At 45.5% G+C, this 16,028-nt stretch overlaps 1 protein-coding gene across 1 annotated transcript; it reads left to right on the forward strand.

Annotated features, from left to right (window-relative positions):
• Positions 1-6,694: 6,694 nt before the first annotated feature.
• Positions 6,695-11,655, forward strand: psmb6 (proteasome 20S subunit beta 6). Its single transcript, XM_084344828.1, has 7 exons — positions 6,695-6,990; positions 7,944-8,011; positions 8,157-8,222; positions 9,768-9,833; positions 9,941-10,070; positions 10,195-10,339; positions 11,410-11,655. Exons 1-7 carry the CDS (start codon positions 6,892-6,894, stop codon positions 11,535-11,537), a joined length of 702 nt encoding a protein of 233 aa, XP_084200954.1. The 5' UTR covers positions 6,695-6,891; the 3' UTR covers positions 11,538-11,655.
• Positions 11,656-16,028: the final 4,373 nt, after the last annotated feature.

Genomic DNA, 16,028 nt, shown 5'->3' on the forward strand with positions numbered 1-16,028 from the left:
GATAGAATAAGTGTTTATAGGTTCGGTCATCTGGCCATGAACTCACTCTACCTGCAAACTTCCCGCTGAGCTCATCTCCTTTTTTTGCATGACTTGATTTGTCAGGATTAAAGTAGGTAAAATCCCTTAGATATTTTGTGTCTATTACAATGTGTAGAACATGTACATATTAAGTTATTTTGGAAAACATTCATCACATTTGGTTTAGAGCTTCTTATGTCCATGTTGCAATTCTGCCACGTTGGATCAGGGTGGTAGTCAAAACAGCCTGTGCTCCTCACACATTACATAAGGACACTGCACTTCTCACATGGTCACAAGTTGAAAAAAAATGTAGTAGAAACTTAAAGTGTTAGATGATTCAGTGTAACTAAGCTCTAAATGTGTTTTTCTGTTAAATGTTTAGTTAGTTTAGCTTAGACCATAATTAAACACATGAATAAAATGTATAGGGTATTTGAAACTCCCTGTATCTTTGTAGTTTTGTGTTTGTTTTTTAACTTCTAAATGATCCTGAGCTAATTTTCTCAGTGTTGCCCAAGTAGCAGTTTGTAGCATTAGGAGATAGAAAAACAGGTTCTGAATGTTCTGGAGTTGTTGGGGTGATGCCTGTTGCATTGTTCAGGGACAGGTGTAAATGGTCTTGAATGTGAACCTGTAAGTACTCTGGGGGGATGCATGTGTTCCTTTTAGTATGATAAGTAGAGAGCATAATAGGCCAGCCAGACAGTATTGTTTGAATGTAGTGGAATTTTGATTAGCATTTGTATTGAAATGATACTTATGGACATACTAATGGAAATACTTAGATCTCTACCCTCGACACATGATCTACCACCCTGTCTATTCCAAACGTTTGTGACAGAAGACATGATTGACAAGAAACACAAATGAGTACAGCTTGCAAAAAAATAGAACATCTGTTAACACCAATAAAAGGGGAATTGAGAAGATGCTTGGCATGTAGCTGAAGATGGGCCTAATGCAAATGGCTGGAGTCCCTATGTATTGGGAGACAGACACACGGTACATCCCTGTTTCTGATGTGATGGCCCGCAACAGATTCCAGTCTCTGTTGACTTCATTACACTTTACAAACAACTTGACTGTGTCAGAGATGGAAAAGAAGGACAAACTCTGGAAACTCAGACCATGGCTACTTAAATGTTCTGTATATCTGTTCAGACTAAGTGAGTACAAACAGAAATTCTGCTCCCAACGATCCCCAGCGTGGCTAATGTGCAAACATTTCCCTAAAAACTTACTAAAATGTAAAACATTTGAAAACTCTTTAATTTTTACATCAGAGGCCTCCTGAAACAATATCTGAGAGGTGAAAACATACAGTCACGGTGATTGTAGGGTTGAAATAGAGGAACATGAACAACAGATGAATTAGGACAGAGGAGACCAAAGCTACTTAATATTAATGGCACAGGACAGATGGAAATAATGCAACAACACATTATTAGATAGATCTGCAGCAGAGCATGAAATGTATTTACTCGCACTATACCACAAAATACTCGCTCGCACTGCACCACCAGATTTTCCCGTCAAAACTCGCAGGCGATCATAATCGCCAACCTGAAGTTTGTGAATACTTTCCTTTTTTAACTTAACCCACAAGGGGGCAGTATAGAGAGGGGTGCAGTCAGCGCTGAAGAGATTAACTTCAACATCTGAACACCAGAAGAGTTTGTGTTTCAGCACTTGGCTTGTGTGTATAAAATACACTGTTGCCTGCACAAGTCCTCATCATCAGACAAACCATCAGTGATGATGTGTCCCAAATACTTAATACTGTGACACAAAGGTAACACTGTCCCTGACTAATTAAATAATGGGAACATCAGGTCCTTAACACCTTCAGGTCGACGAACCATGACAGAGCTCTTCTTGGCATTATAACATTAAAGTCTTCTGTATGTCCTGAACACATGTTGAGCAGCACTAGAAGGAGTAATGACTGCCAAATCATCAGCATACATAAGATGATGAACAACAGTGTTTCCTACCACACATCCTGCTTTACATCTTCTCAGCTGGTCTGATAGATCATCCATATCAACATTAAACAGGCAGGGTGGCAGTAACCCACCCTGACGGACCCCATTACTCACCAACATGGAGCAGAGACGACATCCCCCATTTTATTTTTCATGCTCTGATGAACTCAGTTTTTAAAACTGTTTATGATGTTTACACGATCAAATGCCTTCGATGCTTCTATCAAACCAGTTAAAACTGAAGAGTTGTGTCTTCTGTATCGATCAACAGTTTCCTTTAAAGCATAAATACACAAATCAGTACTGCGTTTAGCCTTAAAGCCAAACTGGGTATCAGAAGAGCGTACAGAAGCAGACACTGTATTAATAAGATGCTCTCCAGCACTTTGGACAGCACACTGGCTAAAGTGGTCGGTAGTTGTCCTGCTCTGTCCTTAATGACAGTCTGGTAACACACGAGTCATAAATCCAGTAACATTACCAAGCAGCGTTTCAGCCATGAAATCTGCTCTCATTTCCTGCTCATGTTTGTTAATAACGAACTGCATCTTTAGATCTAGCAGCAGTGGCTTCTTTGAGATCAAGACCAGGTCCTTCTGTTGGTCTGCACCAAGCCCTCAATGCACTCTTAGCTTCTGCACGATGGTGAGACACTTGTTTATTCCACCCTGGCTTCATGTTGTGTCTTCTCTCAGGATGGTACAGTACGCTCTGCTGGCCTCATGTACAGATCCCACAGCACAACCATACAGAGCACAGAGATCCTCACAGTCATACAGAGCACAGAGATCCTCACACAGTCATACAGAGCACAGAGATCCTCACACAGTCATACAGAGCACAGAGATCCTCACACAGTCATGCAGAGCACAGAGATCCTCACAGTCATACAGAGCACAGAGATCCTCACACAGTCATGCAGAGCACAGAGATCCTCACAGTCATACAGAGCACAGAGATCCTCACAGTCATACAGAGCACAGAGATCCTCACAGTCATACAGAGCACAGAGATCCTCACACAGTCATACAGAGCACAGAGATCCTCACACAGTCATGCAGAGCACAGAGATCCTCACAGTCATACAGAGCACAGAGATCCTCACAGTCATACAGAGCACAGAGATCCTCACAGTCATACAGAGCACAGAGATCCTCACACAGTCATACAGAGCACAGAGATCCTCACAGTCATACAGAGCACAGAGATCCTCACACAGTCATACAGAGCACAGAGATCCTGACACAGTCATACAGAGCACAGAGATCCTCACAGTCATACAGAGCACAGAGATCCTGACACAGTCATACAGAGCACAGAGATCCTCACAGTCATACAGAGCACAGAGATCCTCACATGACAGTTTGGGTTACAGTTTACATCAGTGCACAGCTGCTTTCTGTAGACGAGGCTCCTCAAGAGAACATCAGAGTTTCCTCATGTGTGAGTTCAAACCAATCAGTTTTGTTTTTAGAGGAAGTTTTCACCTGCTGAGTCGACTCAGGAGACGATCACGATCTAATGTCATGACAAAAGATCAGAGGTGGACGCCTCAGAGTCTCTGCAGGTCTGAGTGTATCATGAGCCATGATGTGGTACGCCGGGGTCAGGCCAGGCCTCACTGACGCAACAGAAACTATCTGCAGGCAAACACATGTGAGTGGATACAGTTAATGATGTTCATCACAACACTGTAACATGTTGCAAACAAAGAGCTGTTCTCTGATTCAGCGTTCATCCTCATCCTCCTGCTTCATGTGGTGCATATACGTTAATTCCTTGTTATTGATTTTTATGAGGACAGAAATACACCAGTCAGCTTCAACCTGGTAACATTCATCATGGAGGCCCGCTGTGATCCTTCCTCTCTGTTCTCAGGGAAACATTCACCAGCCCCGTGAAAAGTGTCATTAGCAGAGCGCCGGCACTCATCTCCTGCGCTGCTGCCCAGACGCAGCCGACAGTTACATGATCCAACCCGCACAAATATCAGCTGGCAACACTGACTGCAGTCACTTCATCATGTGATCAGCACCGTCCCATTAAGATGTAATGAGCACCAGTAAGAGCCTCCGTGGTGACTAAAGGTTCAACAAGTGCCTGTAAAAAGAAAAAAGGCTCTACAGTAACACAGAACAGAAGAAGCAGAAGACAAATATAAAAGACACAAGAATAAGTTAACTGATGTCAGATTAAGCAAACAAGAATCAGAGGACAATAGAAACAATATGAAAGAGACATGAACATTATTATTAGAGATGGTGCGAAACAAACATTTACCTGAACATGTTGTGATAAATGATACTGAACTTTATAATGTGGATGAGGTGGCAGGCAGTTTGAATCAGCTGTTGGTCCTGAGCCGGTAAAAACACCCCAAACCCAGACTGATGCTGAGACACCGGGACCTTCTGACAGAACGAGTACCGAGCAGAACCTCCACGTAAACAACACGGTCCACTCCAGCTGCTGTACAAATAAGATAAGATCAAGATATCGACAACCCAGAAGTCAGTTCGGTTCTCATGACTTCAAGCTCGCAGCTTTAAACTGTTAAACTGCTCTTTTACACGTTCACAGTGAGACAGCAACAGACTGATGATGATGTAGAGACCAGAGATGGACAGAGACACATCAGGATGACAGTTCCTCCCACAGGGAACTGTACAGGAAACAAAATGAAGGAATGAGGAGGCGAGAAAAGGAAGAGAAACAAAACAAAACAAAACAAAACAAATACAAACAAACTTCAAAAGCTTAAACAGACAAACAACCTTGAAAAGGTTCTGGTGTCGGCTGTGGAACGATCTCAGAGTCCAAACATCAGCCAGGTCCAGAAAATACAAATGTTGTTTAGGGGTACATGTTAATGATCATGAGTGATTATTATTTATTAATTGATGTGAATGTAAATGTGTATATATAATTTTATTTAGACAACGCTGAGAGCTAACAGCTGTTTCTTCTCACTCCTTTAAGAACATGTCATTTATTATTTTTTCTGAGCTTCATTAATATTTTGCTTCCTCTTCACTTCTGTATTATGTTGCAAATAGTTTGTTAAATATTAATCAGGAAGCCTCGTCCTGTAACATGAACCAAACAAACTGAACTACAAACAATAAATAAACAACAACAAACTGTTCATCCAGCTTACATCACCTGAGTTCTGCTGCTGCTGCTGGTTCTGGTGCTGGTGCTGGTTCTGGTTCTGGTTCTGGTTCTGGTGCTGGTTCTGGTGCTGAGGACACCAGGTTTTTATTATTTTATTTATTAACACAGATACACACACATACATCCTTAATAGTACTGTAAATAGGAAACAAACAAAAAAACAACAAAACAAACAAACATCTTCCGGTCCCCCCCCCCCCTCCTCCTCCTCTTCCTCCTCCTCTTCCTCCTCCTCCTCCTCTTCCTCCTCCTCTTCCTCCTCCTCCTCCTCCTCCTCTTCCTCCTCTTCCTCCTCCCCCTCCTCCTCCTCTTCCTCCTCCTCCTCCTCCTCCTCCTCTTCCTCCTCTTCCTCCTCCTCTTCCTCCTCCTCCTCCTCCTCCTCTTCCTCCTCCTCCTCCTCCTCCTCTTCCTCCTCTTCCTCCTCCTCTTCCTCCTCCTCCTCCTCCTCCTCTTCCTCCTCTTCCTCCTCCTCCTCTTCCTCCTATTTAAACAAGAGTGGTTTGACAAAAAGCAATTTAATTCATTTGTAGGAAAGTTTAATTTAAAATGCTCCTATAGAGAAATAAATCAGATCAGTTTCACTTCCCTTCAAATACACGATTAAAAACATCCTCACAAACTCAAATGTGTCTGTTAAACTACATGATGTAAAAATTGGTGAATTGAAACTTGGTGAAAGAAAATGTAACAACAAAGTTGTTGGAAGTGTGTTTAAAGAAAAGTTGTTCCATGATATCAAAAAGTCAACGAGAGTGAAGATGTCAGATAATAAAGTTACATTAACAAAGAATCACTGTGGCCAGTTTCACCCACAGTAAAATAAATCCAGTTCAAGTTAATGAATAAAGTTCATCCTGCTGCTGAAACTTTAAGGAAAAGGTTCAAACACCTTTTTTCTCTTGTTCAGTCACAATGATGTTTATGATGGTTAAATATTGAGATTAACAATTCTTTGTTTAACACATTTCAAGTGATGATCTATATGGAGGGTCTGTCAAAAAAGGCTTTCATTATGGGAAAATATCATAAACACAAGAATAAATGGAACAACAGCAGCCCACCGTAAACTATTTAAAGACTGAATTAAAACTATACAACATCCCTAAAGGTGTTATCAGAGGAAGACCAGTCATACATGAGTCGTATGGAACAATGTCAGAGTCTCCTGCTCTGAGTTTACAGTCCTGTGTTCTTAAACACGCTCGAAGCACAATGTTGACATGTTAACCCTGTAATTATTTTATTTATTTTATTTTATTATTGTATTTTATTTTATTGTATTTATTTTATTTTATTTATTTATGTCACCTGTTTGACATGTGTTACGCTTGAACTGTTTTAAACTTCTTAACTTCTTGAATTGATGTGAATTCATTTCAAATTGAAATGTCTGCCATCTTGTGAATTCAAATAAAGCTTTGAAAAAAAAAAGGTACTGTCACTTCCGGGTTGCTGCTGAGTTCAGGACCCCGCTGTAGAGGTGTCCGACAACATGCCTCGACACAACTGTTATTGTGGAGTGAATTATTAGAAGTAGTAAAAACCTCCAGTGGACGCTAGCGGTATATTTAATGAGGCGGGGTTAGGATTAGGGTTCTTCGTGGTTCTGGTAGTGACCCATACAGCGCTGGTACCGTTAATTAGCCGCCGACGTCACGCGGAGTTCACGAGCAGCCTCTCGGGTCCAGCTCGTTCAAAGAGAGACAAGATGGCGGCACTAGCAACAATGATGCCGAACTTCGGACAGAAAGTATCTGCTAAAAGCGACCTGGTGCCGGACTGGACCAGCCAGGAAGTCAGCACCGGGGTAAGTACACGGACTGTGGGAGCGGGGTGGACCGAACCGGACCCGGTTCTGTTCCTGTGGAGGGTATTTAAGTATAAACAGCGGCTGAATGAGACAGCACTTCTGCAGCAGCTAACGGCGGCTAACGCTAGCTAACTGTCATTAGTTGTTAAAGTTTGGACCAGAAGGGGACAAGCAGGACCGGACCGGACCGAAACGAGACGAGACAGAGGAGCTTGTTTATAACAGCGACAGCAGCGGGACGAGCCGCTGGACGTGTTCGTGCCGCTGGTGTCGTTTAAAGCTGCCCGACATCAGCTGTCCGATAATGGACGCGGCGTGGTTTAGACCCACTCCCGTCCATCAGACAGAACTGGACCCGCTGAATGTTCCGATGGTCCAGCTGCAGGTGTCCGGGCATTAGCTCTCAGTGCTAACTGTATATCGAGTCAACAGTGACTCAACAGGAGGTCGTGTTCGACCCAAAGTCTGACGAACCAGACAACTTCATCACGTTATAAACAGAGACTGTACTTAATTACACCGCCCAGTAACCTGTCTGTCTCTCTGCCCGTCTGTCTCTCCACCTGTCTGTCTCTACCTGTCTGTCTCTCTCTGTCTGTCTCTGCCTGTCTGTCTGTCTCCACCTGTCTCTCTCTACCTGTCTGTCTCTACCTGCCTGTCTCTCTCTGTCTCTCTCTGTCTGTCTGTCTGTCTCCACCTGTCTGTCTCTACCTGCCTGTCTCTCTCTGTCTGTCTCTATCTGTCTCTGTCTGTCTGTCTGTCTCCACCTGTCTGTCTCTCTCTGTCTCTCTCTACCTGTCTGTCTCTACCTGCCTGTCTCTCTCTGTCTCTCTCTGCCTGTCTGTCTGTCTCCACCTGTCTGTCTCTACCTGTCTGTCTCTTTGCCTGTCTGTCTCCACCCGTCTGTCTCCACCTGTCTGTCTCCACCCGTCTCTCTCTCTAAATGTCAGACCACCATCATGGCGGTGGAGTACGATGGAGGGGTGGTGATCGGAGCCGACTCTCGGACCACCACAGGGTGAGACACACACACACACACACACACACACACACACACACTGAGTATGATCACACTGTGTGTAGTCAGCAGTCATCTGAACCTGTCTGTCTCTCTGCCTGTCTGTCTCTCTGCCTGTCTGTCTCTCTGCCTGTCTGTCTCTCAGAGCGTACATCGCCAACAGGGTCACAGACAAACTGACTCCGATCCACGACCGGATCTTCTGCTGCAGGTCAGTAACTGTCCACAGTCCACAGTCCACAGACCCGGAGCTGTAGAGCAGAACTCAGGAACCGTTCTATATAAACCCTTTGAGACGTGTCTCAGGGCGCTTTCACACTGCTAGTTCGATTATTGGGTCCGCACCAGGCAGTAAAAGTGTTACATTGTAGCACACAGACTGCGGTGTGGTCCGCGTTCACACATGCAAAAGGACCAAAATTGGTCTGAATGACGTTTCGTCATCTTCTGGTAGAAGTAAGGACTTTCACAATGGAGCGACACGTTCGTACACTGTTACTTGCGCTGGTCCTGGCTTTTAATATTGTACAACACGTTTTGTTGATCAGCTGTGCGCCGGTAAAACACAACACAGCTGGTCAACACAGCACACTATGATAATAAAAAAAAAAAAGCGCAAGCATGTTCTTCTGATTCTGACCTTACAACCCAGTGGGCTGCCTCTGTGGTACGCAGAGGTGGCAAAAGTAAACTACTACAGATCGATTTTTAACCGTGATGTGTTTCAGGGCTGCGCAGTCGCACTCGCAGCCTCACAAGCGGAGCAGTGCAGCGCAAACCTGGTTTAACTGAGTGGCTTAGGAATCACCAAATCACTTTCTTTAACAAGTTTCGTTAGTTTATTTCATGAAGATTTGTAACATATCACTTTTATGAGGATCACAGTCAGAAAAAAATTACATAGCCTAATTATGTTAGCAGCTGCATCATAACGATATCCACGCAGCACGCATACTAAGCTTTAGCCTGTAACTATTCAGTGATGGACGTACATTATGTTATTTTGCCTTAATAATAATAATAAGCAAAAGCTGGAAAAATGACTCACCATCCTCAACATCTGGGTCAGATGTGTGGGTCACGTTTATACCTGAGTTGGTCCAGGTTTGCGTTCTCACCAGAGGTTGGCATTTGGTGCGGAATCAAGCGGACCGACACCACCCCTTTTTGGAGGTCTCGGTCCGCTTGATTTAGTGCGCACCCGAGTGCGATTATTGCTTTCACACCGACGAAAACGGACCGAACTAAGAGCTTTTGGTACGAATGGACTGATTAGTGCACACCAACAGCTGTTGGTGTGAAAGCGCCCTTAGAACTCTGGTACCGTTAACAAGCTGGAACCTTCTTGTTTGGAACTCCAGAACCTTCTCTTAGGAACCCAAAGATGTCCTCATGAAGGCCGGGTCCATTTAAAGTTCTGTGCAGAGTTCTTTCATAGAGATCTGTTGAATCTGTCAGAGTCCAGTCCCTGGTTCAGGAAGAGCAGAACCTTTTATCAGAACTTAGCTGAAGACTTTCTCCAGACTCTTTGTTGTAACCCTGAGGAACGTAGGAACGTTATTTAGAAACCTAGAACCTGTTTACACCAGCTGTTTAAGAAATATGAAGAAGTCCAGATGTTTTGATATGAAGGTTTGAAGGTCCGATCCGAGAAGCTCAGAGGAACCCAGGAGCCTTCACAGTCCTACCTGAGACCCTCGTGTCTTCTGTTGTGATGTTCCTGCTGTGTTAATGTGACGTCATGTGACTGCTGCAGGTCCGGATCAGCTGCTGACACTCAGGCCATCGCTGACGTGGTCACCTACCAGCTGGGCTTCCACAGGTAGCACACACACACACACACACACACACACACACACACACACACACTCAGCCTCAGCATCCACTCAGGTGTTGTTGATATTTACCTGTGTGTGGCCCCGCCCCCAGCATCGAGCTGGACGAGCCCCCATTGGTGGAGACGGCGGCCAACCTGTTCAAAGCGAGCTGCTACCGCTACAGAGAGGAGCTGTCAGCTGGGATCCTGGTGGCAGGCTGGGACCGCAGGAAGGGCGGACAGGTACACACACCTGTACACCGACACCGCTGAGGGTATACAGCCTGTCTGTGTGCTCACCTGTCTGACTGCTCACCTGTGTGTGTGTGTGTGTGTGTGTGTGTGTGTGTGTGTGTGTGTGTGTCAGGTGTACTGCGTGCCCATTGGTGGGATGTTGGTGAGGCAGCCGGTGTCGGTGGGCGGCAGCGGCAGCACCTACATCTACGGCTTCATGGACTCCAACTACAAACCAGGCATGGGCAAAGAGCAGTGTCTGGAGCTGGCCGCCGCAGGTATGACTGCTGCTGTAAGGCATGCTGGGAACTCTGCTCCCAACACCATAGACACGTACACAGGCGGGCGTTGAGCGCTCGGTCCGTCAACACGTAGATCAGAGACCCAACTGTCACAAGCTGCTCCAACATGGCCGCCATGTTCACGACGATGCAGCGGCCAATCACACGTCACGTTTATATGCTGTATGAATACCTGTCTGTCTCTGACCCGTCTGTCTCTGACCTGTCTGTCTCTGACCCGTCTGTCTCTCTCTGTCTGTCTCTGACCCGTCTGTCTCTGACTTGTCTGTCTCTCTCTGTCTGTCTCTGACCCGTCTGTCTCTGACCCGTTTGTCTCTCTCTCTGTCTGTCTCTGACCCGTCTGTCTCTCTCTGTCTGTCTCTGACCCGTCTGTCTCTGACTTGTCTGTCTCTCTCTGTCTGTCTCTGACCCGTCTGTCTCTGACCCGTTTGTCTCTCTCTCTGTCTGTCTCTGACCCGTCTGTCTCTGACCGTCTGTCTCTGACCCGTCTGTCTCTGACCCGTTTGTCTCTCTCTCTGTCTGTCTCTGACCCGTCTGTCTCTGACCTGTCTGTCTCTCTCTGTCTGTCTCTGACCTGTCTGTCTCTCTCTCTGTCTGTCTCTGACCCGTCTGTGTCTGACCTGTCTGTCTCTAACCCGTTTGTCTCTCTCTCTGTCTGTCTCTGACCCGTTTGTCTCTCTCTCTGTCTGTCTCTGACCTGTCTGTCTCTGACCGTCTGTTTCTGACCCGTCTGTCTCTCTCTCTATCTGTCTCTGACCCGTCTGTCTCTCTCTCTGTCTGTCTCTGACCCGTCTGTCTCTGACCCGTCTGTCTCTGACCTGTCTGTCTCTCTCTGTCTGTCTCTAACCCGTTTGTCTCTCTCTCTGTCTGTCTCTGACCCGTCTGTCTCTGACCCATTTGTCTCTCTCTCTGTCTGTCTCTGCCCTGTCTGTCTCTCTCTCTGTCTGTCTCTCTCTGTCTGTCTCTGACCCGTCTGTCTCTCTCTCTGTCTGTCTCTGACCCGTCTGTCTCTGACCCGTCTGTCTCTCTCTCTGTCTGTCTCACAGCTCTGTCTCTGGCGATGGAGAGAGACGGCTCCAGCGGCGGTGTGGTGAGACTGGCGAGCATCTCGGAGGAGGGAGTGGAGAGACGGGTCATCCTGGGAAACCAGCTGCCCAAGTTCTCCACACACTGAGCGCGCGCGCACACACACACACACACACACACATATACACACATACACACACACACACACACACACACACTCTCTGCTCTGTCAACATGTTGTTGTGTTAATAAAGGTTTCACTTGTTCTTTGTCGTCCTGTTCTTCTTTAAACAAACAGCCTCAGGATTAGCTTAGCTTAGCTTAGCTTAGCTTAGCACGAGGACTAGAGGCAGTGAAACGAGGCTTTTATTGTGAAAAGACGTTCCATGTGATTGTGTGTAGTGTTTGTTTGCTGACACGTTGACTCCTGGCGGCTCTCATGTGTATGAAAACCACAACAACACTGGACGTCCTCCAGCGTCCTGCAGCTGGACACACACGGGACTGAAGTTCTGGTTCTTGGACCACAGACACAGAACAGTTGAGAGGACCCGGTCTGTATGTGACAGTCCAGAAACAAACCTGCACCAGTCGTCCTCGCCCTCCAGACTCTGTCCTGTCTTCAGTCCGTCTCTCTGCTGTTTGACGTTGAACTCTGAACGTTCATTATTATTGTTGTTGTTATTAAATAAAGGTTTGTGTGATGAGGTCAGAGCTCATCAGCCAATGAGAGAAGAGAACAGACTCTGTCCTCCACCCAGCTGTCGGTCTGGACCTTTGTCTCCTGACCCTCAGTGTCCAGCAGGTGGAGACACACACACCTTTAAACTGAGTGTGTGTTCAGTCCCACAGCTAGAGATCTCTCTGATTGGTCACCACATGACACTGACTCGAGGACTGGTCATGTCTGATGTCCAGTAAAGACGTCCTCATGTAAAACTGGGACAGTGGACCTGTGGGACCGCGGTCCAGTGGGCCCGCATTTAGATTTAAAACAGCAACAGTACTTTTTCCTGGAGACTCGATCTGAATGTTCTTCAGGAAACATGGAGGAGGAACTCGAGAGGGATTATAGCTGCTGGCAGCGACGGGTCGGGTCCGGGGTTCGGTCCGGGCAGCGACGGGTCGGGTCCGGGCTCGGGTCCGGGCAGCCATGGGTCGGGTCCGGGCTCGGGTCCGGGCTCGGGTCCGGGCAGCCATGGGTCGGGTCCGGGCTCGGGTCCGGGCAGCGACGGGTCGGGTCCGGGCTCGGCTCGGGTCCGGGCAGCCATGGCTCGGGTCCGGGCAGCCATGGGTCGGGTCGGGGCTCGGGTCCGGGCAGCGACGGGTCGGGTCCGGGCTAGTTTTTCTTTTAAAGTTCTTACAGGATGCTTGTGGTGCTTAGCGAGCATCTACAGTTGGTCACAATTAGAGAACTTACAGAAGAAGTGCGTTAGTGTATGAACTCACAGACTCACCACAGCAGGATGAGTTTTAAATGTCAGAAGAGGAAAGAAGAAATAAATAAATAAAAATATACAAATAAAAACAAAACAAAAACTGTTACGTGAACAGTTCCCGGCTCAGTTTCCTTTCATTTACACACCTACACAGTCTACGTACATACACTTACTCTCCCATGTGTGCACATTCATTTGTATGAATCAACACACTACTTACAACACACACATCAGTGAGGAGCTAAGTTTAAAGAAGAACCCACAGAGGACTTCTGAAGCCAGTCCAGGAAGTTCACGTCATGTACGCGTCCCTCTCATTATAAATATCTTCTCAGGTGTGCAGTCGGACACACGTTCATTAGTCCATCGTCTTACTGATGGAGGATTTTCAGATTTCAGTTCATTAGTATTCATGTTTTCGCTGCAGTGCTCGCAAGCAAAATACAATATTTCCTGCAGGTCTCGTTAACGGAGCTCGTGTCCCCCAGAATCCACAGTTCTGGTTCCTGTTTCCCTCGAGCTGAATTCAATGGCACGTTTCAGTGGCAACTCCATCACATGTAGAAGATCACCGTCGTTACTTTACATCTCTGGAGGAAATGTTGCTGTTGATTGTATGTAACCTACACGGGGTGAACGTCCTGTGGAACATTAAATTGAACTTGTTAAACTTGTTTTGTGGAGATTAACACAGCCCGGGTCTGTTTCCTATTTTCCCTTTGTAGATGTTTTATCATCAATAGGTAACTTTCCATTAATGATGCGGTCTATAGAAGATGTTATTCCTTTTGTTGATCTGCACAGTTTGTCACATGAATGGGATTCGAGAGGAGTTTCTTTTGGGGTATCTGGGAATTTACCTTTAGATTTCTCCTGAACCCGTCTCTGATTTGTAGGAACTTGAAAAAACTACATTTAGGAATTTTTCATTTAGTTGTTGGAAGTTAGCAAACTTATCATTAATATATAAATCAGCAACTGTTTGAATGTTTTAATCTTTCCATCCCTTCAACACTGAGTCAGCGATGTGGTGTGGTGGGTTGGGATTACCCCGCAAAGGTGTGGAAATGTTTGGATCCACAAGTGAGTGAGATTCTTGCCAAGCGGCGAATGTGTTCAGTGTTATTGGATTGTTTGTGAGTGTAGCTAAACATTTACTTGTACCTATAAATGGATCGTCCTTTAATCATCTCGTGTTGTTCTGTTGGGACACGTCTAACCTCACTGTTCTCTGCATGCAGCCAGATCCAAACCGGTCGGTACCGAGAGGCGAGATAATAACTCCTAAAGTTTGGTAGGTTAAGTCCTCCCCTTGAATATGGAGCCTGCAGAGAAACGAGTCTGACCCTGGTTTTTCTTTTGCCATATTAAAGGAGTTATAATTTGAAGAAACTCTTGGGAACATTTAGAGGCACTGGAATAGATAAATAAACTACTAAGATCCTCATTTTAATAGTATTAATTCTGCCGATGAGACAGTGGAAGATCCGTCCATCTGTGGAGGTTAAGTTTTGTTTGTTCCAATAATTTTATATAATCCTGTTTAAATATCTGCCCATCTGATTTGTATTCCTAAATACTTGAAGCCACTGATGCACCATTTCATGGGTCAGTGAGAGCTCTACTATTGTTGTCCTGTATATTTCACTTTTCGTGTAATTTAATTTATACCCTGACACGTTTGAGTCCGGCTGTGGAGGTGTTGGAGCGGACGGCGATGGCTAATGGTTGGAGAGCGGGGGAGCTTGGACAGCGTTGCCTGCAGCCTCTGGATCAGGAGAAGGTGTGAGACAGACTGTCATTGCTAAAATGTTAACTTCAGGAGCATTAAAAGGTGCTTTAACATATTGAATGACTTTCTCTCCAAAGCCTGTAGCCTCTAGAGTCTGAAACAGAAAGCTTGGTTCAATCCTGCCAAATGCTTTGTTTGCGTCCACAGATGTTATTAGCACAGGATTGAGCATGTGGAGCACGTTATCTGCTCCCTGCCTGTGTTAACAAAGCCTGTTTGGTCGGGGTGTATTATCTTTTATAACATCTTCCAGTCTGAGATCAGTTTGGATAGTATTTTATAGTCTGCGTTCAGGAGACTGAGGTCTGTATGAGTCACAGTTCTGCTCGTCCTTGTCCAGTTTTAGAAGCAGTGTGATTGTTGCGATTTCAACGAGTCTGGTAGTTTTTTATTCTTTAATCATGTTCGTGAGGGGGTCAGTCATTTTTTTGAAAAGGCCTTGTAGTACTCGTTGGGAAGCCGTCAGGCCCGGGAGTCTTGTTGTTCTGTAAAGAGTTGATGGAGCACCTCCTCTTCTGATGTATCTGCGTCCAGCAGCTCTCCATCCTCATCTTGTAATTTGGGAAGAGTTATTCCATCCATGAACCTCTTTGCTCCGATACTGTCAGCGTCCTGCCCAGTTTTATACAACTCTTCGTAAAGTTGCTTGATTCTGCATTTATGTTGAGTCGTGACGGACTCTGCCGTCCTCTGTTGATACTGAGTGTATAAATGTGTCTGATGTTTCCTTTCTAATTTGCCGAGCCAGAAGTTTACTTGTTGTGGTCCTGGCCTGAGCTGCTTCCTCTGTGTTGGGACATGGATTATTATCCTGCAGCCTTGTTTTTGTTAGTGTGTTAAGGTGTTCCTCCTTTTTGGTGGCAGTGTCGTCCTGTTCCAGCTCTTTAATGTCACTTTACAATTTAATTAGTGTCTATTTTTCCAACCTTATGAGCACTGTGTGATGAAACATGACCTCCCAATGTTGGCATGTGAAGAAGAATTTGAATCGGCATCGAGAAATATTTAAATATTAGTGGTCATATATGAAATAAATTCAGGTCTTTTAACATGTAACTTTTAAGTCTCCACCTGCGTGTTGAGGGCTGTGCAGTATTAATCATCCAGGAGAGTTTAATAGGATTATGATCCGAGAAGGTAGATGGGAGCATTGATCACCGAGGACATCGTGTCTGTGGCATCAACAACATGTCAGTTCTTGAGTGAGTATCGTTTGTTGGTGAATAGAAAGAAAATCCCTCTGATTTGGGTGAAGTTGTTGCCACACGTCAATTATGCCAAAGTCTTTCATACCTTGGTTTAGTGCTGCTGCTGCCTTTGATAATGAAGTAGTTTTGGGTGATGATCGATCCAAAAGCAGGTTTACGACCAGATTAAAGTCTCCACCCACAACACATCGGCCCCCAAT

Source organism: Pagrus pagrus, assembly GCF_965226575.1.
Source record: "Pagrus pagrus genome assembly, chromosome: 22".
Lineage (NCBI taxonomy): Eukaryota > Metazoa > Chordata > Actinopteri > Spariformes > Sparidae > Pagrus > Pagrus pagrus.